This window comes from Photinus pyralis, unplaced genomic scaffold, assembly GCF_008802855.1.
Source record: "Photinus pyralis isolate 1611_PpyrPB1 unplaced genomic scaffold, Ppyr1.3 Ppyr1.4_LG4, whole genome shotgun sequence".
Taxonomy (NCBI): Eukaryota; Metazoa; Arthropoda; class Insecta; order Coleoptera; family Lampyridae; genus Photinus; species Photinus pyralis.
In genome coordinates this window covers 26,574,765-26,601,516 of record NW_022170511.1, presented here as the reverse complement: position 1 = coordinate 26,601,516, position 26,752 = coordinate 26,574,765, and the positions used below count along the sequence as shown (strand labels likewise).

Genomic DNA, 26,752 nt, shown 5'->3' with positions numbered 1-26,752 from the left:
ATAATTTGGGGAGACAATAATCGCATGTTATGAATTTTACATTGAAATCCCTATGATGCGTTACGCAAGTCACTACCCTGTATAAACGGAAAACGTTTCTACACCCTATATTATAAGCTTTCAGAATTCATATTCTTTCGGTACCATTTTCACTGCCTACAGGGTGATTTTTTTCATATGGGTATCTCATAAACCATAAGAGACAAAAATTTGCTTAAATGGGCAAAGTTATGCAGACTATTATGCTGATTAATTTTCCCATTCAAAGTTTCTTGTACCTCTACAAATAGCAAAGTTCTGCCTAAAAAAACCCAAAAATGTCATTTTCGAGAATGCGATGGCCCTCGCTTATTTTCAAAGGTATCAACAAATAAACCATTTATGACTTGTGGGCTACAAGTAAATCACCTCAACTCTTATGAATGTCATATTAGATTTCAGTCTATCAAGTGAAATGAAAATTCCATATGGCTTCCATAAGAAAGTTGTAAGCTACTAGTCACAGTATGTTACTTTAGTAGCATCAGAAAACTCAGAAAAAATCACCAAGGGTTTGTTAATATTATTTTTTCATATCTTTGAAAATAAGGGAACGCCAGCGCATTCTCGAAAATGACTACAGTTTTTTAGCTTTCACTTTGCTTGTTTGTAGAGGTACTGTGAATGAGCATAAAATTCTGTATATCTTTGCTCAATTAAGCAACTTTGTATCTCTTACGGTTTATGAGATCCCCATAGTGAAAGTGACAAAAAATCACCCTGTATATGATTATGTTACACTATAAATGGCATATCATTCCGTGACAATTATAATTGTTATAAATCATTATTGTAATTTATCATTGTTACTTCCAGATAGAACAAGGTCAACATTCTGTAATATAATAGTATATTGAAAGACAAGTGTTACAATGCGACCTATTGTAATACGAGTATCTTGTGGCACGAGTGGCGACGCGAAGCGTAGCCACGAGTGTCCGCAAGATAGGAGTATTACAATAAAGCATTGTAACACGCGTTTTTCATACTATTTTTTCTATTTCGGTGCTTTAATTTAATAAAAAAAATCATTATCAGAAACTATAGGGAACATTAGAACTAACATGTTTTATGTTGGGAACACTTTTTATGCCGTTAAGTTTTAGGTTGGCACTTGGCAGCGTAGTAAGACTGACATTTTGAAGTTCAAACATGGAAGTACCCAACGAAGTACCTACTTGTACTAACTAGTAACTGCCAACTTAAAAAAAACGACTATAATCACTGTCTTTGTACCCGAAAACAGTTGTACAAAATCATCATTGTGACACCGAAATAGAAAAAAAATGTTTTTTCACTACTAGCGTCTGATGACATGATTATTAACCTTTTTTCCACTTGTAAAGTAGGCTTTCTCGGCAGTTGTTCAAAGGGGTTACTAAAGTGGACATTTTTAACCAGTAGTTAGCAACGAGAACTGTCACGCCGTCAGTTTTAGAAACCACAACCCGAAATTTCTCTCAATAAACGTTTAGACAAGTTCTCTAAAATGAATAATTGCCACCATCCATCATTTCCAGAGAAATTACATACTTAAAATTATCACATTTTCAAAAAATTCGAACGAAATTACTCTGAAAATATCGCAATGACAAGACAATATACGGCCTTCCACCTTACTTCCACGCCCTTAAATGACATGTTAAATTAATAAACAAAAAATGCTGTCCAACCGTTCACAATTCTTAACAATATATGTTAATTTAGAGGAGTTCAAGTACTAGTAGTAAAAAAAATAGTATATATACCACGGTGGAGAAGTCTATTATTGCCTTCACACCTTACAACCCTCGGCGCCAGCGCCTCGGGATGTAATCTTGGTGCTCAGGTAATAATACTGGACTTCTCTACCTTGGTATATAATGTACGATTATCATATAGTGTGTATAAAACTTAAAATATTGTAATTCTGTTAATACAAAATAATAAAACAATTGTAACAATGTAGGTGGTACATATACAATAATTATCATTGAGTACTGCTTTGAATCCATCAAATCAATTAAGTGAACATTCTTCAAGCAAGTCTCCATTAACAATAAAATAGAACTCCACATATATATAGGTGTGATTTATGTTGCTTAGCTACCCTAAAATGAGCAATTGATTAGATGACATTCACATATCAAATACGTACATTTTCAGTCTCTGGTTTAGTTTTCTCCATTCTGGAAACTATTATCTTCATTTCCTCGTCGTCCTCAATTTTATTCAAAAATGATTGCCTACAATCTTAAGCAAATAATTAATAGTTTGTGCAGACACCAATGCCCGATTTTACAAATGAAGAGTAGGTTAATTGTTAATTAAAAATATTAGAATGTTTACCTTTGATTATAAGGTAAGAGGCTTCCCATTCTAAAATTTTTCATCATTTATTAACCTTAACCATTGTTTGTGAAATCGGTCACTAATGAGGTAAATATGTTACAAGAAGATAATTTTGCTTAGAAACCATAGTTCACATATTATAGTTTATATACTATAGCCTGGTTTTATTGCCATTGTTTAAAACGTGTCTGTGTATCCCAGTACAAAGATTCACATTCGTGAGTGCTCGACAGGGACATAATAACAACACTGGCTGTCAATGCTACAGGAGTTTGAATGAACGATTCATTGAACAGAAATGGACAAAATAACTACTCTTCTAAAGATGAATTATTTGAACACACTTTTTTTTTATAGTAAAATCAGTGGAAACTTACTTGGTTCGGATGTAAGCGAAAATACTACGCTTTCACTCAAGCCACTAACTTGCTCTTTGAAGTTATCGACTTCATCACTGAATACTTCCCAGAATACTGTTTCATTGGGCATGTTGAATAATTCCTAAAAAAAACTTAGGTTACTAACCCAAAAATCGAATTAAGTGCCATCTAATACAGTAATTATAGCAATATTGTGTTCAGAGTAATTGCCAAATTTGTGTTTTTTTGTTTTAAATGATAACCTAGATAAACCAATGAAATAATTTTCCAGTGAAGATGGTAAGTTTCTAGACTTTGCATTACAATTATACAGTGTATCCCAAGATGAGGTTCATTTTTCGAGAAAAAGTCCTTCTTGTTTCAAAAGTCTAAATGCACCATTTAGTTTTCCTTGAAATAAATATCAATTATAGGTATAGTGCACCTCATCTCGGGGCATACTGTATATAATTAAATTTGCAGCAAGTTGCTCAACACCAAGTGGCAAATACTTCAAGGTTAGTATCACCAAAGAAGAAAAGAATATTCTACAAAAAGAAGGGAGACTACAGCAAAATCTGTAATGCAATAGGCACGCTTTCCCCATGTTGCCCACAGGCTACCAAATATACCTATGTAAGTATGCTGATACACAAAATAAATTATATTTAAACATTTTTTTACAGGATCGAGGGGTGTGTCATTACTGAAGAGGACACACCGAGTATCGTTGGAGATAGAAATTCCTTATATTTCTGAAAATATCCATGACATTAGAAAAGAGCTGCCACAAAGTGTTCAGGACAAAACTTCTTCGTCAAGGCATAATACTCCTTGTAGTATTGTGGTTACATCACACAGTTCCTGCAATAATTGCAATGGAATTAGCCGGTCTTCACATTTTCAAAATGGAAATGCTGAAAATGTCACGTGATTTCTTAAGGGCAGAATAAAATGTAAATAGACATTTCTGACATACAGGTATGGAAAAAGATTATTGCAGGTTTGTTGTTAAGCTAAAAAGAAACCCAATTCGCATTACATGAGTGGGAGAGAGACAGACGCATGATTGGAATCAGCGCTTTTACTTTGTTTGTATTTTATCTCACTTCACACTCATATATATAAATATAAATAATGCTTATTGAGTTTCTTTCTAGTTTATTAAAAGTCAGACCTGCAATAACCTTTTTCAATACTTGTATATTACAATGGTTTTAGGTAGGTATAGGTGTATTCATAACCAATAAAATGATTTGTTTAATTTATTCTTTCATTTAGCAATATATAAACAAGGCCTCTAGATAGGTACAATTATTATGACGAGTAAATTTTCCACGCCACTGTTCAATAACTTTTGTAACTATTAAACATCCAGATATCGCCAAGGTCACGATTCACATCCGCGACACGAGGCAAACTTATAATGGGTGAGTATATTTTTTTCAAATAGAACTACCACTATTATATGTATTTCGTTATTCGAGTCTTTTGCGAACTTTTATAAGCGATGCGCTGTGTCTAAACTTCGTAGTTCTTACGTTAATCAATATTTATTTAATATTAATTACATGTTTATGCACCGGAGTAGGCTGCGATAATAAAAAACAAAAGTTTGCCCAAAAGTAAATAAGTGTCACAAATTAATTTTTTATTGTTTTACTGTTACGATTTTGTAGTAAAATAAGATTAGTTCATCTTTTTTGAAATTCACCTTTTTAAATAAGTTTATTTTACTACCAAAAAGTACACATGCGGCAAATAATTAATTGACGACACTTATTTACTTTCGGACATTCTTTTGTTTTTTATTATCACGGCATACTCCAGTGTACTTTTATAAAAACATATAAATGAGTGCCTGTGTGGCCCAGTTCAGTTAAAGCTGAACTGTGGTGCTAAAGGTCCCTGGTTCGGGCATGGATATTTGTAAATGTATAGTGGGTTGGGTTGGTAGAGCATAAAATAAAATAAAATAATTCCTAATTTAGCTAATTCCTGCACTTTCGCCGAAATAAGAATTTTAAAAAACAGGCATATACACTGCGTCTAAGATAAGGACGTCTACCATGGTGATCTCCGAAACCATACAATATACGACGATGGTAAAATTAGGGAAAAGTTACGCAATTAAAGAGTTATTATCAAGCTTTAAAGAAAACCAAAAAATCTGATTACTTTCGAAAATATGCCAGAAAAACCAACATTTTCCGATTTCGTTTTTATTTTTTTCTAACTTGAGCAGTCCAACACACTGTTGAGAGCACGCACTTATAAATTAAGATGGACTGCTGATCAAACAGTTGCATAGAGATAGAAATGGCCCTAGCATGGGCGCGGCCATGATGTGCACGTTTTAGTTATTTTTTAGGGGAATTTTCCTAGTGCTCAAGTTTTGAGACTATTGCAGCCTTGGAAAATGACATGTGTCACAGTAATTTGTTTAGAAAACGTGAGGTTGATGTGAATTTCGCGCCAAGTGAGTACACATCATGACTGCCCCCATGTAGGTGTCATTTGTCAATTCAGCATTAGCAGTCCATATTAATTTATAAGTTCGTGGTTGAGAGGTACAATGTTGCGTTTCGGAGTATTCATTATCAACTTTATTGGTCTATATCGCTCTTAAAAAAAGTACATACTGTATTAAGTAACAGTTTTTATTACAAATGCAACCATGTATAGCACACAAAAAAAGAAAGTTTGGAAACTTTGTTTTAACAGGACGGTACACCCGCGCACAACGCCCTAACCGTGTGAGAAAACTCTTTGGACAAATTTCCTAGAAAATTTGTCCGATAGGTATCCTCGCACAATTAGGGCGTTGTGCACGGGTGCATCATCCTGTTGAAACCAAAAGTTTCCAACTTTTTTTGTGCCACACATGGTTGTATTCATAATAAAAAATGCTATTCAATACAGTATGCACTTTTTTAAGGGCTATATAAAAAATGAAATTGATGGTGATTTTTCCAAAGGGAAACGTTGTTTTGGAAATCTCTGACCGATTTGTTGTAGAGCTCAAAAAGTCGCAACGAGAAGGTGTTTTTTATTCTTTTTGTATCTATTCAAATAACATCAGAAAAAATAAAAACCAAATCGGCAAATTTCGGTTTCTCTAGCATATGTTCCGAAATAATCAGAATTTTCTGGTTTTCTTTAAAGGTGATAAAAGATCCCCATGATAGATATCCTTATCTTGGACACAGTCTTTTATTTAACGCACTGATAATAATTTATTATAAAATTTACTTCAAAAGAACGTTATTGAAGAAATCGCAAGGCTACTTTTATACTTGTTTATCATATATTGTAAACCTTAAATCATTACTTTATAGCACTGCAAACTGTACTAGGTATTGGTCTGCATAGTGTCTATTGCGGTGTCCCTGTGAAAAGATTTAGACAATATAATTGCAAATAATCTGAAAATATACCTGTACCATATACAAAATGTCAAAGTACTCAAGTTTTCAATTAAAAAAACGCAGGTTTGTTCCTTAAACGTTAAGAGAATGGAATTTTTAAGGAAGATGTGGATTAAGATAATGCCTGAATCCTGATAGAACAAAAGCAAATGCGAGTGCGTAATTAAAATAAATGTAATACTTACAGAGAACTTGTAAAAAACATCATCAGCTTTGTTTCTAATTTCTCCTGCAGCAATAGTAAATTCCTCATACTGTTCATTCGTGAAATCCCACGCCGAGACATTGCCAATATAGTGGCGTAACCTTCTGATCATATCAACAATGTGTGGATGTTTCTTTAACATTAAAGGTTGCAAATTCAAATGAAGCATCCGATCTAGCAACTGTAAGGCAGGTACTGGCTGAGCTCTCTCTAATGTTAAACTTTTCTTAATTTTAGCATCACACTCTATTAAACTAGACTCTATTTTAAGCAAATTGATTTTGGTTTGTTTATGTTCTATTATCTCTAATCTAACGATTTCTTTTATTTCTGCTTCCGTAATATCGATGTTCATTATAAATAGTGTTTTGTCAGTCTCTGGATCACATTTACCTTCTTCTAAAAGTTTTTTCAAAGATAGAACAGTCTTCGCTTCCGTTTCATCGTAAATTGCTCTATCATATTCGTTGTTCAAAGGTGGAACTGGATCTCTATTGTATTTAATGCCGATAAATTTACCAGATGGTAATTTGGTTACTACAGTCTCGTTTGGGAATGATTGCCTGGGTTCAATTGCTTTTCCTTAAAAATAAAAAAAGTATTAGACATTTATTCCTTATAAACTTTAGGCAAGGACAGAACAAAATATTTTCAAATGTTAAATTTGAACTATAATTTTGAAATTAGGTCAGAATGCAAAATTTGTTGTGTACGATTTACATGAAAAACCTAATTTTTAATTGCATAAACATATCAAGCTTTAAAAACAATAGTTGTTACTTTACTGCGCCTACACAAGCACTGGAACTTTTACTTTTTCTACATAATGCTGAGATCTTTTGAGGTTTTTGTAGGTATTAAATGCATTTTTCATATGACAAAATAATTAGCGAAATAAATGATCCCTCTTTTTGAGTTTATTATGGCTATACAAGACAATGGCTTTTGCCATTATCTTATTGTGCCTAAGTGCCAAACGTGATTATTTATGTTATCTGAATACTGTTATGTGATGGATCTCGAAACCTTTTATGTACAGGGTGGGTCAAATTCGTGGCTCACCATTGAGAAGTTTTCTAAGTAAAAAAACGCATTTGAAATTTTTCAAAAACCTTTAAATAAGCACTGAAACCTTTATAAATAAGCACTGAAAATGTCAAATTTCGTTTTAATTTTCCTTAGCTTAACCTTCCTAATACCAGGTCAATTTTAAAACACCTAATACCAGGTGGGGCGAATGTTCGCCCCAGTGTTGTTTTTGTAGATTTAAGACAAAATTAATGTTAAAATGATGTAAAAGAGGAAATAATGTGAGATATCATAATTTTGAAAACGTTTTTAGTAATAACTATATTACTAGAAGGATTTTTTGAATGAATAGAAATTAATTAGGTCCAAATGCAAAACTGCATAAACAACCCGAAAGTGTAATTTCCATAATCAGTAATTAAATAAACGTTAAATTTCTAAATAATTGTGGGCAATAATTATATTACAATTACAAATCACCGACACCAAATACCACGTGGGGCGATTATTCGCCCCGCATGCAGTACGCTCAGCTTTTTTTAAAATAATAATCTCATTATTTTTAAAAATAATTTAGACATGTTTGGTTTAGTTGCTTCCTAAGATTGTAAAGAACAATGTACTATGAGGACAACCCTGTAAGTAGACTAAAAACAAAAATATCCACGTAAATAGGCATGCTGCCCCACCTGGTATTAGGAAGGTTAAACGTTCGGAAATTGACAGTGCCTGTTAGCACCTTATATGGGCACTTTTTTCCAAGAATCTGAATCTGTTGTCAAGGTTTCGACAACACGCTAGATGTAGAAACAACAGCCTACAAGCTACTACTTTCTTATTTCATATGGACGCCATATTAGACTTTTACAGAATGAGATAATGGACAAAATGAAAAACAAAAGGGAAACATCCATGGGCACTAGATTTTGCTGAATCAACGTGGATATGATTTCAAATAAATTTCCTCCTCTATCTCATTCTGTAAAAATCCAATATCCGTCCGTCCATGCATAAGAAAGTAGTAACCTATAGCTTCTACATGTAGCATGTTATGGAAAATCTGATAACAGATTCGGACTCTCTGAAAAAAATGCCCCTAGCAAGGGCCGTTGCGTTCCAAGTTGGTTACGACTGCAGTGTATCTGAGTCTAGATCTCAACTGCTTTTAACAATACGAATCTTGCGGTTTTAGCCATGTTTGTTTCTCAGATACAGGGAGAAAACGAAAAGTTTGACTTTTTGGGATGTTATCATATCTTAATACCGATGTAAGATAGAAACAGGTATAAACCTATTTTAGATATTTTTGCGTAGGATCCAGTGGGGTAGTAAAACAAAAACTTTTGGCCCACCGTTTCTGAGGTTTGACGGATTCAAAGCAGTACTCAAAGATAATTATTGTATATGTACCACATACGTTGTTACAATTGTTTTATTATTTTGTATTAACAGAATGACAATATTTTAAGTTTTATACACACTATATGATAATAGTACATTATATACCAAGGTAGAGAAGTCCAGTATTATTGCCTGAGCACTAAGATTACATCCCGAGGCGCTTGCGCCGAGGGTTGTAAGGTGCGAAGGCAATAATAGACTTCTCCATCGTGGTATATACAGGGTGGTGACTTGCGTGACGCATCATAGGGATTTCAATGTAAAATTCATAACATGCGATTATTGGCTCCCCAAATTATTTTAGAGCAAGAATGTCTTAAAGTTTTTTGTAGAAAAAAATTTTTTACGCCAAACCACCATATTAGTTTTCAATTTTTTTCATATAAAGACGGAAAATTAGAAAAATAAAGCCCGCATCTTTTTCCATAATCTGTGATGCCATAGAATTTTCTAAAACAAAAAGATATCCAGTTATCAATTAACAGCAGTTCAAAATGGATTTTATGATTGACTTGGTTACTGTCTTGCGGTTAATGGTGACTTACTCGAACAGATATTGTAAATTGTTATATTAGGAAACCGTTTTTAGTAATTTGGTATTTCTTTATGTTGAATTCACTGTCCTAATAGCAGACATTCCATGGCATGACGGATATTGGCGTAGTTTTTGTATTATAAAATTCCATAGCATGACAGATTATTGAAAAAGATGGGGGGTTTTATTTTTCCAATTTTCCGTGTTTATTATGCAAAAAAATGAAAACTAATACGGTTGATTGACATAAAAATTTGTTTCCTACAAAAAACCTTAATACATTTTTGCTCTAAAATAATTTGGGGAGCTAATAATCGCATGTTATGAATTTTACATTGAAATCCCTATGATGCGCTATGCCAAGTCACCACCCTGTATACCTGTATATCTTTATCTATCTAGATAAATTGGTTGTGCTATGTCATTTTGTTTAGATTAAATCATACCAATCTATCTCACGTTTTAGATAAAAACATTATAGTGCATCAGGCCGAAGACAAATACCGAAACTGATAGGTTCGATTATGATCCATGTAATTTCCAATGAAATGGCCTCCAATTTCAGTTGGAAGGGCTAAGAAAGTAAACAAGCTTTTCAGGAAATGGAATTAGCAAACTTGCTATCTTTTTTCATACAAAATCCAATATTTAGTATCTAATACATTCTATTTTAACTGCGGTGTATACCAATCGGAATCAAGCTAGGTTATAAAAAACATTCAGTTATGGTTAGCACAAGCACCTACATGGATTCAAAGATGTTTCATTTACAAATTTTATATCAAAGTTACTTGAATGTTACATACTGTGTTTTAGGGTGAGGTTAAAATAAGAAAGCATGGAAACATGTAATGAAGATACTGCAAAACTGTAATACCTATGCAACAAACTCATTATGGGAAATTAATACTCTTTGTTCTGAGAATAGAAATAAATGTCTAATGCTGCAATGAAAAATGTGTATGTAAAAAATGTTTAATAAATAAGTATTTTTTGAATGCATCTCGGATTTTTGTAATAATGTGGTTGCAATCTTTTGAAAATATTTTGATGTGACTTAAAAAACATTTTTGTAACGTGACACCAGCGTTTAGCAATTGGTTACATGATTTAGAATATAAATAAATACATATCTGTACAGCTTTGAAACAAATTGATACTTACTTTTGAAGACCTTTGGTTCTTTTGTCACAAATTCAGCCTGCAAATAAATGAGTGTCAATCATAATGTCATTGCAAATGATTAATACTATGGCAAATTACATAAGAATGCAAGGAAGTGATTAAATTATTTTTCTAATATCATCACAGGACACATTAAAAAAAAATCTTACATAAGCAATAATCGCCTTGAGATACTCCTCCGTTACAATTTTAATATCACTAGCGGTTACAACAGGTTCCTCTACGGCAATTTTAATTTTTTCCTGACCCAACAAGTCTGGACTTTCGATTGTACTTTCTGATTCCTCAGTTTTTAGTACACTTTCTGATTCATCTGTAGAGATTTCTTCTTCTGTAGTGCTTGTGAACCTATAAACATTGTAGGTATTACAACTACAACCAATAATGAAATTGAAATAATTATAATCAAAATATCTTACAATGGGTATATCGTATAAACAGGAAGAGTGACTAAAAAGTTTGTGGAGGGAATAACAAAAAACTTTCTACATTAAATCGGGAATGATTTGGTATAAGTTTTTCCATATTTGTCACATTTTTTTTATAATTTTTGTGCAGTTATATTTGTGTAGTCATACTTGCACAGTAATACTTGAAAGATATAGGGAATGAAAATCAATTGAAAGTGCAGATCAAAAAATGAATAAACCATCAATCATCAGTACAAGAATAAAGATTTTGACGTTTTGATCAAAATCCATGTGGTCGCCAAAAATAGATCAAATTCATATTTTGGTCATGAGGTAATGCTCTTGGCCTTTTTCCCAACGATCTTGGCGCATAAATAATGACTTTGACATGCTTTGATCAAAATCCACGTAGTCGCCAAAAATGGATCAATTTCATGTCTTGGGCATTGAGATAATGCTCCTAATCTTTTTCCCAACGATCTTGGTGCATAAATAACGATTTTGGCATATTTTGATCAAAATCCATGTGGCCTCAGAAAAATAATTTAACATCTTTGAATCACACACATGCAGTTATCAAATGTGCACGTGATGAACTCTTTCAGAATCAAGATAATGCGTTTGAAAGCTTTTACAACTCTAAATTCATGTGTAAAGAATAATTTTGGATACATTTTGCTGTAAAACGTTTGACCTATACCACAGAGAAGAGTTATATTATCTAAGAGTCATAGGGAATAGTCTAGCGAAAATCCAAACTCGATACATGACCTAGGGAATGAAATATGTTGATTTCTATTATGTTGAGCCCACAGTTTTTCCTGTTCCCGATTCACTCAAAGTCCTATAACTTTTGTTCCTGTTCAACCCGCTTCCTGAAAATCAATAGCGGCAGTCCTTAATGTCCAAAGTACCCGTACACCAAATTTCAACACAATCGGCCACTTTTAAAAAGTTATAGCGCACACGGACGGACGACAATACAAAACTATAAAGGATCTGAGGATCCTGAATAATATATGCCCAGTCGAGTATCCGAATGCATAAGAAATAGTGAATGATCTACATATTATTAGTGTCGTCTGAATCAGTTGTAATTGTATCATGTTGAAATTTTCATCGCTTCTTATTTCGAAATGAAGACAATTCTCCTAAAACTTTCATCAAAAGTGATCAAAGTGCACTAGGTGTTCATGTATTTATTGCGACCAGTATACACTTCAAATCAGGAGTCCCTTGGCCCTGAATCATTGGAGAAGTATTGGACAAGTTTACAGCGTGCCTCAAATACCTACCCAACAATGTCTACCAGCTCTCGGACTATGGCACTATACAAAATTTCAATTGAATTGCAAGAGTATTAAATTTTATTGTGATTGGATATCTTCATTGTTATTCCAATAAAATACTCACCGTGATGACCGCAATTTCTTTGGAAGTGGTTCTGCTGTAGTTTTCCTAAGCTTCTCCTTTGGACCTGTAGAATTGGCAATTATACAAAATCCCAGACAAGATAAAAATTTGACTTACCAGATTCCTTTACCACCTCTTCACCTTGTTTCTTTCCCGAATTGTCATCTGATGATGCCGACCTTTTTCGCTTATTTCCCTTGTTTTCTGTTTTGGTATTTGCTGTAGATGTAACCTTCAAAATAATAAAAGTTAGTTTTAAAAACTCAATATTATAAGCAATACCTTATCATTGTTATCAATCACCTTTTCGGAACCTCCATCTGACCCGCCAGCATCTTTAATTGCCGCTTCAATTTCTTCAATAGCTTCATTGTAATCCTTACGTTTTAAGGTCTTAATAAATGAATTCTTATGTTGTAAATAGTAATACACATCCTTTGGCTTCACAATTGCTCTAAAAAATAAGGCACAATCAATACATACAAGCCACACAAACCTATTATTTATTTAATTTCCCGTAAAATTTCCTAAACATCACATTTCCTATACAGGGTTTCCATAGATATTTTCAGATGGATTTAAAAGAATCATCTAGAACCAAATGCAATTATGTAGAAAAACAAAACACAAATATATTTGGCGTTTAAGTTGAGAAAAATAAAAAACTCTCACTTGAGTGTTGCAGGCATAGGTAACCCACTCGAGTGGTTTAGGCAATTTTGGATAACCAATTTTAATATGCACAACGCGAATACCTCGGCGAATACATAAGTTAAAACCTGCAGAAGATATTATATTCAACATTAAACTTATCGTGCAGGTTATCTTTAGAAAACATTATTTCGCCCATACTAAATAACGCAAAACGTTTTTTTGGGAAATAAGCTTCACATTAAGTTTGAAGTTTCTGATACATCACAGGGCTGACTATAGTTATTGCAAAGGGACGAGCAGTAGGAAACAAAGAACCATTACGCATAACTTATTTCAGATTTAGTAATAGCACAGACAACATATACTACAGACGGTCAATGCAATGCTATAGAAATAAACGCAACAGCTAATAGAGTACGGTTAGTGTGTTGTCTACCTTGCAGCAGTCGAAATAATTTGTCGTAAAATGTGGTAGACGCACAGAAAACTGTTGTGTGTGGTAAAAGTGTGTAATAGATGGAGTCATTTTTGTAAAAATAAAATACATACTCAAACCTTATTTCCTCGGCTTCAACGCCGGCCTTTATGTAGATAAGATAAGCGCTCACTTGTATAACATCATAAATTACATGAAATAGGATACATTTTAATTCTTCATTTTTCTCTTTTCTAAACATTTAAAAAATTGATGGAGCGGGTTTGGTTATTATACAAGGGCGGAAACTAAATTTGGCCTCCACATATAAAATTATGAGGTTGGACAAGGAAAGATTTTATTAGAATAATAAACATAATTTTTGTTTTTCCATAATAAATATATTATTATACCGGGTGGTGACTTGTTCAACGCACCATAGGAATTGCAATAGAAATTTTTTCATTTCTGATTATTGACTTCTCTAATTATTTTAGAGAGAAAGTCTATTTAGGTTTTTTGTAGGGAAAAAAATTACGAATCCATGCATACTATAGCTTTTAATTTTCTGAACTTTGAATCCAAGAAATTGGATAATTAAAAACTGGCGCTTTTAAGAAAATCAGTGGTGCCATGGCAATTTGAGATCAAACATGGCAAATGCAGGCGCTTTTGTTTGATTTCCTAACTCCATGGAATTACCGACTTTATAAACGCGACAGTTTTTAATTTTTTAATTTTTACTGATTCTGAATTTATAAAATACGAAACAAGAGTATGTACGGATTCGTTTATATAATTCGAGGTAAATCTTTCACTCACGCCTTTGACGCTCCCGACGAAGGCGACGACGGGCGACTTCAGCGCCCCCCAGACTTGGCGTCCAGGGCCTGGGCCCCCCTCGCCCCTCCCCCTCGCACGGCCTTGCCTACCTATATGTATCTGTGATAATACCATCACAAATTTTTTTGATTAGGGGAGGGAGCTGCACTTAACGAACTTTATTTATTATGTCAATGTGTAGGGTCAACATAGTCCAGTCAAATTATCTCCAAAAGTATTCTGAACTGGATGTTGGCATTTCACACAACGAAACCAAGTGTATTGTGTATTCTATGTAGTTCACTGCCCGGAAGCTCCCGGAACATATTGCTATACACAAAAAAAACAAGAAAAAATGGAAAAATGCAGTTTTTTTCGCATTTGACAAATGAATTTGTTTAGAGTCGAATTTTCAGTTGGTACCAGGGCTCGGAATGGACCGGAACGGTAAAAAGTATTACAATATCGTTCCGTTTCGTCGAAAATATTTGTACACTGTTCCTTTTCGTAAAGGGACCGCAGCGTCAGATCCTCTCCACCCGCACACAAAGAAATTTTACAGAACCCTACATATGTTGGATTATTTGTCATTAATGCGATAAAAATCACATGGAAACGAAAATACGTCCTTCAGATCATACCAGCACACGAAACCCATTAGTATCCACTGGTCTCCACACCAAGGGAAACAATAAAAATGAAACATTTAATTTTTGTTACGTTTTCTCGTTGTTTTAATGTACGTAGTACATGTTTTCTATGTTACCCCCCCCCTTCCTCCTGATGGGCTGATGCTTGCGTTCCGGCGAAAATTTCCATTCCGAGCACATCAAAATGCTCTTTTAACAAATTATGAAGTGTAACTTCAGCGCATTTTCCATAAATTGATCAATACTTCCCCAAAGGCCATACCCATTGAGTTAGAAAACTAATGGAGGGAATATAATGGTGGAGGGGGTAAGAATTTTTGTAGACGGAAGTTGCCACAGATAGAGGCCACTCGCGTGGATAGGTTCCCGTGAAGGTACATTTTGGCCGACATTATTTGACATGAAAACGCGTGTCCTGTCACTGTCAGTTTTCCACCAAATTCAAATTTTATTAAATTTGCCATTTTCAGTACCTAATAATTTCGGATCGGTGTTGTGCTCTGGTTTATATAAATAACTAACTGCCGCACAGTGTTTTTATCACACGCAATTTTGTGAATTGAGAATGATTAGCTGCGTATCATGCAAAATTTCTCATAAAGGGAAGAAACACGGAATTTCCTTTCATCGGTAAGACATGTCATTTATCATGTTGTAGCCGAGGTTGTAGGTACCTAGTTTATGTTTCTTAGTTTTTCAAACGAACCGGTACTTCGAGCAAAATGGTTACCTAACATTTGTAAATATATCTCAAGAACAGCTCTCGAAATTTACTTTTGTGCTCACAACGCTTCATTGACTGTGATTTCGACCAAAGGTTGCACCGGAAAATGTTCATCAAATATCTAGTCAAATATGCAGTAGGTAGGTACTATCAAAACTTGTAATGAACCTGAGACCAACCAAACAATTGTAGCTATTGATCAACACAGTGAATTTAATGGGAGTTGTCAAGTTGTAGTGGTTATAGTAAACTGGCCTTAATTATACTACTGGAACACATCGATGTATATTTAGATTTGTAATCAATGATTATATTAAATCTGCATACTTTCCCATCCTTGTCTATTTTGTTTACTTTACCACGAGCATGTATTTTACTCCTTCTATACGTTTTTTTTTTGTTATTATTCCTATTAGTGGAAAGAAAATTATATCTCTACGCCACTGAAGTGAAACGCTAATGATAACGGAAGTGGTGTGGTACTTTAATCACAGTTAGAGGCCACTTTTGGTTCCCGTGGTCTACGTCTGGCCAAGCATTTGATTCCCTCCATTAGTTTTCTAACTCAATGGCCATACCTATGTACGCTACGTTTTTCATTACTAGACGCATATATGGTTAAAATTTTAAAGAAATATCTTCATAAATAAGGAAGTTGACACTCACTGCGCAGTTGATATTGCGCGTCCTGCGCATGCGCTTATTAATCTGATATTTATAAAATGCAATACTTACGTTTGCTTTTACTATAAGTATCTTTGGTTAAAATTTCATAGAAATATCTCCATAAAGAAAGTTTGCGTTGCGCAGTCTGCGCATGCGCACATCTGATTTTTACTGTATGCGATATATTTGCCTTTACTACAAGTATCTGTGATTAAAATTTCAACAAAATATATTAATAAATAAAAAAGTTAAAATTGCGCAGCCTGCGCATGCGCAGTTCAATCGTCAAGATTTTCTTTGACTCAGGTGCCAGAGCGATACGCTACCGAATGCAAAAAGAACAAACTAAATATCTTCAAAAACTGTAGTAGTAGTTAAGGCCTCGGACAGACGGACGGACAGAGAAAGTGGCTGCAATAGCGCACCCAACTTCGTTGGAAAATGCGCTAAAAATTATCAGGATTATTTTGATGCACGAGTGTAATTCGGGGTAATATTTCCCGAATAAACATTACAAACTCACCTTACCTACTTATAAAATTGTTAAGTGTATTCCCATGAAATGTGCAATTATCGCAGGGCTCTTTCGTTTTCTACAACAATGCAATTACCGCTGTAATTGACCGATAATTGCACACCTCAAATGGGATTTATTACATATGAGGCAAATATTCATTCCAAAATTTGCTTACGTTTAGGTTTTCTTTATCCAAGTTAAATGAAGTTAAATTGCTGATTGCAAGATTTATTCCACAAACAGAGAGACAAGTAGGCAAGTAGAGTAGGTACGTAGGTATATAAACAAACACGGAGATTACACTTTTTTCGAGAATTCGAAAAGTGGTGCAAGTTATATCGTTTCTTATGCTTATGCACCCAAAGGGCAAAGACAACGAGTAATACGTAATTGCGAATATGAAGTGATATTTGCTTTGTATGTGTTAGTGTACCTGCAAAGATTATCACTTATCAGCACTTCGCCTCAGATGTAAATTATGGGGATTTCTTGTGGGACAGCTTTCTAACAAAAAAGTATCAATACTTCTTTCCCTAGACAATTTGCAAAACCATTCCAATGAAAGAAATCTGTAGAAGAACCAACACATTGTTGTATACGCTAATAGATGGAGCAAAATAGAGGGATAGCAGGTTTTTAAATAAGGGGACATTTGACACAAAACTTAGCGTGCTTTTTCCCCTTAAGATTGACCGTCTGTAGTATATGTTATCTGTGCCGATAGTTTAATACGTGATAGATAGGTATTTTGTCTCCCCCATTGATTTTGCCAAGATTCTATGCTTTTTTGTTTCAGATGACATTGTCCTTTTGGCATGCTCGTCATTGAGAGAAGTGTTATCAAATACCTTACTATATTAAGGTATTTGGTGTTATGTATTGACAAGTGTAGGTAAATCTGGACACATAAGACTCAATAATACACAAGGTAAGTACCATCACAAAGTGAGTACCAATCACAGCAAAAATACAGTATGAGTACAAGTCGATGTTTGTACTCTAAAGAACGAGTAGTATTTGGTTTGTTTTAAACAAATTTATTATACTTTGTAAGTATAATGGCAGATAAACATGCCACAAACATAGTAAGACCGATTTTGAACTAGAGACTTGTTATTAGAATTAATAAGAATTGTTTGCTACTTTTTCAGAATATACCTATAGTAAATTTTGTAAATGTGTACGAAATTATGAGAATGATATTCCCAGCAATTGAGCTGGGAATGTCTAATATCCCGAGATCAAATCATGTGTTAGCAATGTTTCATTTGGTTTGGTAACTATAAGAACTGGCCTCTAAAGCACATAGCAGTAGAAATGTTAGGGTGCCTCGCACAAACATTTTTAACTTAATTGAAGCTTGTCGGCAGCAACCTATTTATTATAGGGATTTATATTGAATTGCATTAAATTGAGGTTTATTACAATTACACTAATAAATCCCAAATCAAGAAACGGGGTGAAATGCAAGCTAAACAAAAGATTACTTTTAAATAATAAGTGGATTGATAAAGACACTAAACATTCCCCATACTTCTTTTAATTATTTCAGGTATTAGAATAAAGGCATTAGGTGACAGCGACTATAGTTTCGACCCGAAGGTCATTATCAAGCTTAAGTTTAAGAGAACATATAAAGGTGGTTGAAAATTACATTTTAAAATGGTACATTTGGTTATCAATATGGGGAAAAATTACTAATTAGAACATGGGAAACAATAACAATGTTAACAATTTAAAAAACTTTTTGTCCTCACCATTTTAAAATGTAATTTTCAACCACCTTTATATGTTCTCTTAAACTTAAGCTTGATAATGACCTTCGGGTCGAAACTATAGTCGCTGTCACCTAATGCCTTTATTCCAATACCTGAAATAATTAAAAGAAGTATGGGGAAGGTTTAGTGTCTTTATCAATCCACTTAGTCAATATCACCCCGTTTTGAGTCGTTATAAGATGGATAGCTACCAATTACTTTTAAATGTTGTAAATAGATTCTTTCATAATAGTATTAGGTGCATTTCGATTATGAAGAAACCGACAGGTCCTTCCTAAACTCGTGTGATTGTCTGTCGGTTGGCGCAGACAACAACTCTCGAAAGGAAGCTCTTAGGGATCTTCAAACTTGGTATATAGGTTCTTTTTGGTACAAATAAACACACCCTATTGAATTTTGAGTCAAAAGGTCATTGGTTACGAAAGACGCTAACCTTTGAAAGTGAAACAAACAACAAACAAGCTGGTTTGATTAAGAAACGAACTTTATGTTTAGCCATAGACAAGTACACCAAACTTTTGTATGTGTTGCACATGAAGGTAATGTAAGGAACTAAAGACACTACCAGTAGGCGACATTCAGCGAGTCCATGTATATCAAGACATCCTGCTGGAGAATTAAAATAATTAAGGTACAAGAAATAAACCTTTTTTTTTACAGAAGACATAAACTATCATAAAATTCATGGCATTCAGGCTCTCATTAATAATTTAAATCAAAATTTGGATATCAATATACATAGTTTTTTATGATCTATGATCAGTACTGTTGGTTTTGAAAAACTTTTTCATGTAGATTTCGAAAATGTAATAAAATACAGGGTGTTCTATTTTAAATCTTTAAGTTACTATCCACATCGGGTAAAACAGGAAGTGAAAGGATCATGAAATTATTTTCGTTCCATATATCATTTATTTATAAAAAACTATGTTCGTATGCAAGTTTTAAGATTTAAATTATCAAAAACGTTTTTTGCAGATCTTTGCTCCCCATGTTAACTTGGAGGGTTTATAATGACACCAATCGAAAGAAGATTTTTTTTCTCATCTAATAATATGCCAATTAGTTTATTTTCAGTTTTATTTTTTAAAGCTAGCATTACACTTGTCAATTTATTCATGAATTAATTCACGAATTTATTGTCGTCAATTTCTTCACGACAGGGTTTGGTTTTTACATCTGTGAATAAATTGGTGAAGTTTTTGACAAATCTGTCATTGGAGCAGTGGTGCCATCCCAATCAAAAAAATAGGTTACAGTTGTAAAATGTTTTGTAATCATGTAAGCATTTTTGCTTACCTTTCCACAACTACTCTTCTCGTTTTTATTACATTTTTTCGGGTAAAATGTAAACATAAACATATAGTCATAACCTCACTCTCTCTGATATAAACAAAAATTTGGTAGCACTGAACTTCACGGTAAAATTGGCGAAAAATAGAACATGTTTTAATTTCGTGAAGAAATTCACGAAGTTCTTCGTGAATTTATTGGACGTCAAAGTTGGTGTATTACATTATACAATTTCTTCATGAAGTAACTTCATGAATTAATTCATGAAGAAATTGACAAGGGTAATGCTAGCTTAATATGTTATCAAAAATTCGGCAATAAATCCAATTAACAAAATCTTGTTAAGCCATGGAAATTTTCTAAAGAATTGAAAAATAGCTTTTGACACGGACAAAATGGGACGCCCACAAAAATGCACGGAAAACAAATATCGTGTGCTAGAGTAACTATTTCCGCTGTAAACGTTTATTATAAGCACTTTTTCCTCAGTGAATTACTACATTTTTACAAAAAAAAACTAATGACAGCTGATAGGTATTCATTTCGACTTGAATAATGTTTGAATCTGCTTTTTGCCTTATTAGTCATGGCTCAACATGACTTTGGTAATTGGATTTATTGCTAAATATAAAAGGTTAAGGAATGGTTCAGCTGATTGGATTTTAAAGAAAAAAAAATCTGGCAAACGAAAGTTTCTGTTGCATGTTCATTTCTGTTAATTCCCTACCACTTCAATCAAAACCAAAACTACAAATGTTTCCGAATCCTATAGAAAAACATTCAAATTACACCTTTCCCTGTAGTGATTAAACAGAAACGAACAGTGTTAAATCGGTTTTAGTTAGTTCAATTGATTAACATGGCATAAACAAACACAACTAATATGTTTTTGTATTATCAAACCAAGAAACTATCTCATCAGATCATAACATAATAAATCATACATACGTGATTTTGGTGATCGTTTGTTAATATTTCTTACAACACTGAATGAGTATACTTACGTTTCAAGAGTACCATAAAACTGCACATTGTACTTGCCACCTCGGTCTTCAAGAATCTAACAAATAATAAACGATTTACCATTTATTAGGGAACCAACTGTTTTGTCATTACCTGTGCAGGCCAAGCAGGATAACCTTTCACCTTGGCAAATACTTTATCGCCTACTTTAAAAATAGGAGATTTCTTCATGTTTGTTGCTATTTATGATGGAAATATAGAGGATTGTTAACTTAGCTGTATCACCGTTTTTTTTAATACAGCGTTGACGCATGCACGGCCAGGCGAGATGTTTCCTGTGAAGAATCGATTTAAAACAATGAACAGTTGTCAATAACAAAGCAAAGCCTTTGACTTACAGAAAATTTTGTAAAAACGAAACTAACGAGGCAAAACTGTAATAAAACAAACGGTTCATCAAAGATTACGAAGTACAAACTACCAATCAGACAGAATCAGACACAAGCAGACAACCTTCCTATACCAACTTTACAATTTAAAAATTCTTTCTGGTGTATGATTACTTATATACAAGGTGCACCGTTGGTCTGGGGTATACCGGCTCTGCCTGAAGTCGAAGGATGAGGCACAATCACAATTCCAAAGCATACAAGTGAAAGTGATTAATTGTCCTTGCAGTTGCACGGTATATAATATAATAAAATATATGCGGACTGATTGGACACACACACCTTTGTTTGAGAGTAAAACGTCCACAACTATAGTCGGCAAATGAATAAGTTGCAAACCGGATTAGCGCTGATGCTGATCATTACTACTGCACGTACGGTTAGGTTTCTTGAATAGTAGGCGCTTTCTTTCGACTACTTCGCAATTATGATTTCGAGATCGTGATTCGTAGGATCACTTTTTACGAAAGAACGCGCGAATTTAAATCAAAGTATGGTTAAGTTTACGAAGTAGACATTTGCATTCGAATTACGTATTTTTTTTTTGGATTATGAAAATAATTTAAATACAAGTGGAAGTACTTGCACGATTATATGCTCCTCTTCAGTTACGAAAATTGACTAACCTAACATTTGAGCAAAAATATCCTTGCATTTATAGGGAATTTGTGATCATAAAACTTTCATGTTCAGTTTGTTCACGATTTTAGCAATCATGATTATAAAATCACACTTCGAAAGAACGTGATTTGACAATCCAAACGCGTTTGGATCACCGAAAGAAAGCGCCTAGTATAACCAAAGAGTAAATACTCTTTGGTATAACGTCGCTTTAAGCATATAGTAACCGCATATACAGGGTGGTGACTTGCGTAACGCATCATAGGGATTTCAATGTAAAATTCATAACATGCGATTATTGGCTCCCCAAATTATTTTAGAGCAAAAGTGTATTAAGGTTTTTTGTAGAAAAAAATTTTTTACGTCAATAAACCGTATTAGTTTTCAATGTTTTTCATATAAAGACGGAAAATTGGAAAAATAAAACCCCCATCTTTTTCAATAATCTGCTATGTCATGGAATTTTCTAAAACAAAAAGATATCCAGTTATCAATTAATAGCAGCAGTTCGAAATGGATGTTATGATCGACTTGGTTACTGTCTTGCAGTTAATGGTGACTTATTCGAACATTTATTGTAAATTGTTATAAGTATTACGAAACCGTTTTTAGTAATTTGGTCTTTCTTTATGTCAAATTCGCTGTTTTACATATAATACTTTTTGATAGAATTTGATTTGTTTCATAGCAGACATTCCATGGCATGTCGGATATTGGCGTAGTTTTTGTATTATAAAATTCCATGGTAACACAGATTATTGGAAAAATGCGGATTTTATTTTTCCAATTTTCCGTCTTTATTATGCAAAAAATTGAAAACTAATACGGTTGATTGACGTAAAAAATTTGTTTCTACAAAAAACCTTAATACATTTTTGCTCTAAAATAATTTGGGGAGCCAATAATAGCATGTTATGAATTTTACATTGAAATCCCTATGATGAGTGACGCAAGTCACCACCCTGTATATACTTATATATATGGGTAACCGCGAGCCACACGGACCTTTTTTTTAAGAGGACCGTGCCGCGAGCTCGGTACAATAAAAAAACCCACATACGTCTTAGCAGAAATATATCAGGCGAGAACAGTTACTATACAGGGTGGTGACTTGCGTAACGCACCATAGGGATTTCAATGTAAAATTCATAACATGCGATTATTGGCTCCCCAAATTATTTTAGAGCTAAAATTTATTAAGGTTTTTTGCAGAAAACATTTTTTTACGTCAATCAACCGTATTAGTTTTCAATTTTTTGCATAATAAAGACGGAAAATTGGAAAAATAAAACCCCCATCTTTTTCAATAATCTGTGACGCCATGGAATTTCATAATACAAAAAGATATCCAGTTATCAATTAGCAGCAGTTCGAAATGGATTTTATGATCGACTTGGTTGGTTAGTGTCTTATACCTAGTTAATGGTGACTTATTGGAACATTTATTGTAAATTGTTATATTAGGAAACCGTTTATAGTAATTTGGTCTTTCTTTATGTTGAATTCGCTGTTTAAAATATAATACTTTTTGATAGAATTTGATTTGTTTTATAGCAGACATTCCATGGCATGGCGGATATTGGCGTAGTTTTGTATTATAAAATTCCATGGCATCACAGATTATTGAAAAAGATGGGGGTTTTATTTTTCCAATTTTCCGTCATTATTATGCAAAAAATTGAAAACTAATACGGTTGATTGACGTAAAAAATTTTTTTCTACAAAAAACCTTAATACACTTTTGCTCTAAAATAATTTGGGGAGCCAATAATCGCATGTTATGAATTTTACATTGAAATCCCGGTGCTAATGTAGTATGCGGTCTACCTATAGATATGCGGTCTACGTACCCTTTTCATACAATATACAAGAAAAACCAATAAATTCATAGTTTATTTTACTAATGAACATATATTCCAAAAAATAACACAATTCGAAAAACTTATCAATAATACATAAAACGCCAGTATTTACATATGACCAGTGCGAATATCCCTGAGGTAACATACAAACATATCTTCTTCAGTTGATCTCATGTACTTCCACGACAAATAATCCAAATGGGATTGTAAATGCTGTTTTGGAACTGCTCTCCTTTTCATCAACTTCATTTTGGCCTCTAACCACGATCTCTCGATACCTTGTGTGTGGGCACCACTGGCAGGATCCACATAGTTGTGTTGGTGGTTGACAGTTGAATGAGTGTAGCCCAAATTACCCAAATTAGAGTATGCTGGCCACTCATCGGAATGAATTGTGGATCCTATTTGAACCTCACGTTGTATTATTGGAATCAACGTATTTCGGTCCCTGCGTTCCACAACGAAATACCTCACTTCATTCCGATTCAGCAGGCCAAACACCCAAGGGCCGTCAATTCGCTGCCCATGATTACGTTGGTTATCAACTGCAACATCACTGTCATCTGACAAAGCCGGGTGGTCACCATCCAACAAGCGACCCCTTAGTCGAGTAAAATTAGAGTTCAACCTACAACAAATTCGGGACAAGCAAGCGATGCCCGAAATTAGTAGTACCAATAATGCTCTTTTAACATACTAAAAGTCCCCATATCTCCGAGGTGCGTAAAATCCTGAAAATTGAGCCGCCATCTTGGATTTTCATGTTTTTTGCTAATAACTTTGTTATTATATATGATTTTTTTCGGAAAAAGTCAGGAAAGGGAATTTGTGAAGCTTTAAAATACCAATCCAATGCTTCATTTCATTTCTTGAAATATATTGAAAACTAAAGGAGTTATGATTTTTTTATTGTATCAATAATCGCACTATACAGCATTCGCTGTGTATACCTACTATACGACAGTGCAACACTCCCCCCTCCCACAGACATGAGCGGAGATATGTGTGATATCCCCCCTTCCCTTACTGCCCCCTCCTGCCCTCCCCCCTCCCCGCCCATCTGCCCTCGCTTCATCCCCCTTTTCTGGTATAAGTAGTTGATCTAAACTAATTAAAAAACTAAACATGATTAACGTATATTTGTTTGCAATGGCCAATTTAGGGTGAAGGTTCAGCATCATCACTTTCTGGGTCTAAGCTGTTGCCGCAAAAATTGCCAGTACAATTCCTGCAACATGCAGTGCATTTGAGCCCCGACTTCCTACAGCTACAAGAATTAGAACACGTTTCTTTCCAACCGCAAAACAGCATTATCAAAATGAGATCCGGTCCACTGAGTTTTTCCATTCTTACGGGCTCCAAGACATTGTTTTGATTCGTAAATCAGCCAAATTCTTTAGGGTTCAATTCCTCACCCATCCAATTCTGGACCTGTAGATACACCCGTCTCAAATGTAATCTAGCAGCATGCGATGTAGAAGGTAATGTTGCTAGCTCGAAATTGGTAATGAGATTCTGCCTTGCCACGACTTGGTTGTACTTGATGTACCGGTAGTCATCGAGCGTTTTGCATTTTTTGGCACCGTACCACTTCAATATAAATGCTTCTCCTTGTTTGAGAAGCTCATCCATTCGGTAGTTATTTGAAAATATTACCCAGGAGGGGGCGGTAAACTAAAATTTGGACTGAAAATTGTTGAACCGATAAAGAATACCTAATTAGTCTTTGACTCTTTGGTCTATAAAGTTCCAATGAATTTCGCCTATCGGATAAATCGAATTATTCGCGAAGTTATTCGTGTATAGTGATATATATTATACAATAAAAAAATCATAACTCCCTTAGTTTCCAATCGATTTCGAGAAATAAAGAAGCATTGGGTTCGTATTTTAAAGCTTCACAAATTCCCTTTCCTAACTTTTTCCGAAAAAAATAATAATAACAAAGTTATTAGCAAAAAACATGAAAATCCAAGATGGCGGCTCAATTTTCAGGATGTTCCGCACCTCGGACATAAGGGGACTTTTAGTATGTTGAAGAGCATTATTGGTACTACTAATTTCGGACATGGGTTTCTTGTCCCGAAATTGTTCTAGGTTTGAGCAAATATTGTACTCTAATTTTACTCGACTACCTGTTATATTTTCGACGGCCTGCAAACCTCGCTTCATCAATTTGCACAGGATCTTCATTTGTTCCAATTAGTTGCCCGCGTCTATTTACATTATAACAATGGAAGAACAAACTTCTCGGCACATATTGAACCAATCACAAACTGTATGTGACGATTTACCCGTTAATTGTATAGTTGTTTCGTTTGGTATCTCATGGACAAACATGAAAATTAATTCCAGGATTTCGCAAAGCTTTAACCGGCTATTGATAATAGCTCTTAAAAAAATATTTAAAAAAATCGCGCACATTTGATAACTCCGTAAAAAACAATTCTTAGTCGATTTTTCACGAATTTTCTACGGATATAACTAGGTTACCGTTGGATGAATGAAGCTGATTTTTTTTACAAACTAATGATAGGTACAGCCAATGACTATGAGAGTGTTTCTTTTTTAAATTTTTTCTCTAATTATAAGATATCTTATAATGTTAAGATAATCTTATAATTAGAGAAAAAATTTAAAAACGAAACACTGTTAAGTCATTAGTAGTACCTACCTATCATCAGTCTGTAAAAAAAATCAGCTTCGTTCGTTCAACCGTAACCTAGTTATATCAATAGAAAGTTCGTGAAAAACCGACTAAGAATTGTTTTTTACCGAGTTATCAAATGTTCGCGATTTTTTTAAATATTTTTTTAAGAGCTATTATCAACGTTTTCATTTGGCGTATAACTTATTTTCTCGAAAAACAACCTTTCAGAATTGGTACCGCAAGAAGTACCCGCAGCGCCTTAAGTCATATGACCTGAGGGGGCAGACGATCGATTTTAGCATACTCTGATAGGGCAAAATGGAACTCCATCGGTTAAAATTTTGATCATTCTC

At 34.0% G+C, this 26,752-nt stretch overlaps 1 protein-coding gene across 1 annotated transcript; it reads right to left on the bottom strand.

Annotated features, from left to right (window-relative positions):
• Positions 1 to 1,926: 1,926 nt before the first annotated feature.
• Positions 1,927 to 21,363, bottom strand: LOC116168320 (PC4 and SFRS1-interacting protein). Its single transcript, XM_031484083.1, has 12 exons — positions 21,216 to 21,363; positions 20,971 to 21,152; positions 20,859 to 20,914; positions 12,618 to 12,789; positions 12,453 to 12,567; positions 12,336 to 12,399; positions 10,662 to 10,860; positions 10,492 to 10,528; positions 6,343 to 6,944; positions 2,748 to 2,871; positions 2,177 to 2,271; positions 1,927 to 2,129 (listed from the first exon to the last, which is right to left on the bottom strand). The coding sequence occupies exons 2-12, from the start codon at positions 21,046 to 21,048 to the stop codon at positions 2,121 to 2,123; spliced, it is 1,551 nt and encodes a 516-aa protein (XP_031339943.1). The 5' UTR covers positions 21,049 to 21,152; positions 21,216 to 21,363; the 3' UTR covers positions 1,927 to 2,120.
• Between the last annotated feature and the right edge of the window lie 5,389 nt (positions 21,364 to 26,752).

Excerpts from the sequence above, each read along its gene's own strand:
- LOC116168320 (XM_031484083.1), bottom strand. The coding sequence starts at position 21,048 with ATGAAGAAATCTCCTATTTTTAAAGTAGGCGATAAAGTATTTGCCAAG. Across the intron at positions 20,915-20,970 it reads ATCCTGCTTGGCCTGCACAG|ATTCTTGAAGACCGAGGTGG; the intron begins GTAATGACAAAA and ends ATTATTTGTTAG. Across the intron at positions 2,272-2,747 it reads TTCGCTTACATCCGAACCAA|ATTGTAGGCAATCATTTTTG; the intron begins GTAAGTTTCCAC and ends TATTTGCTTAAG.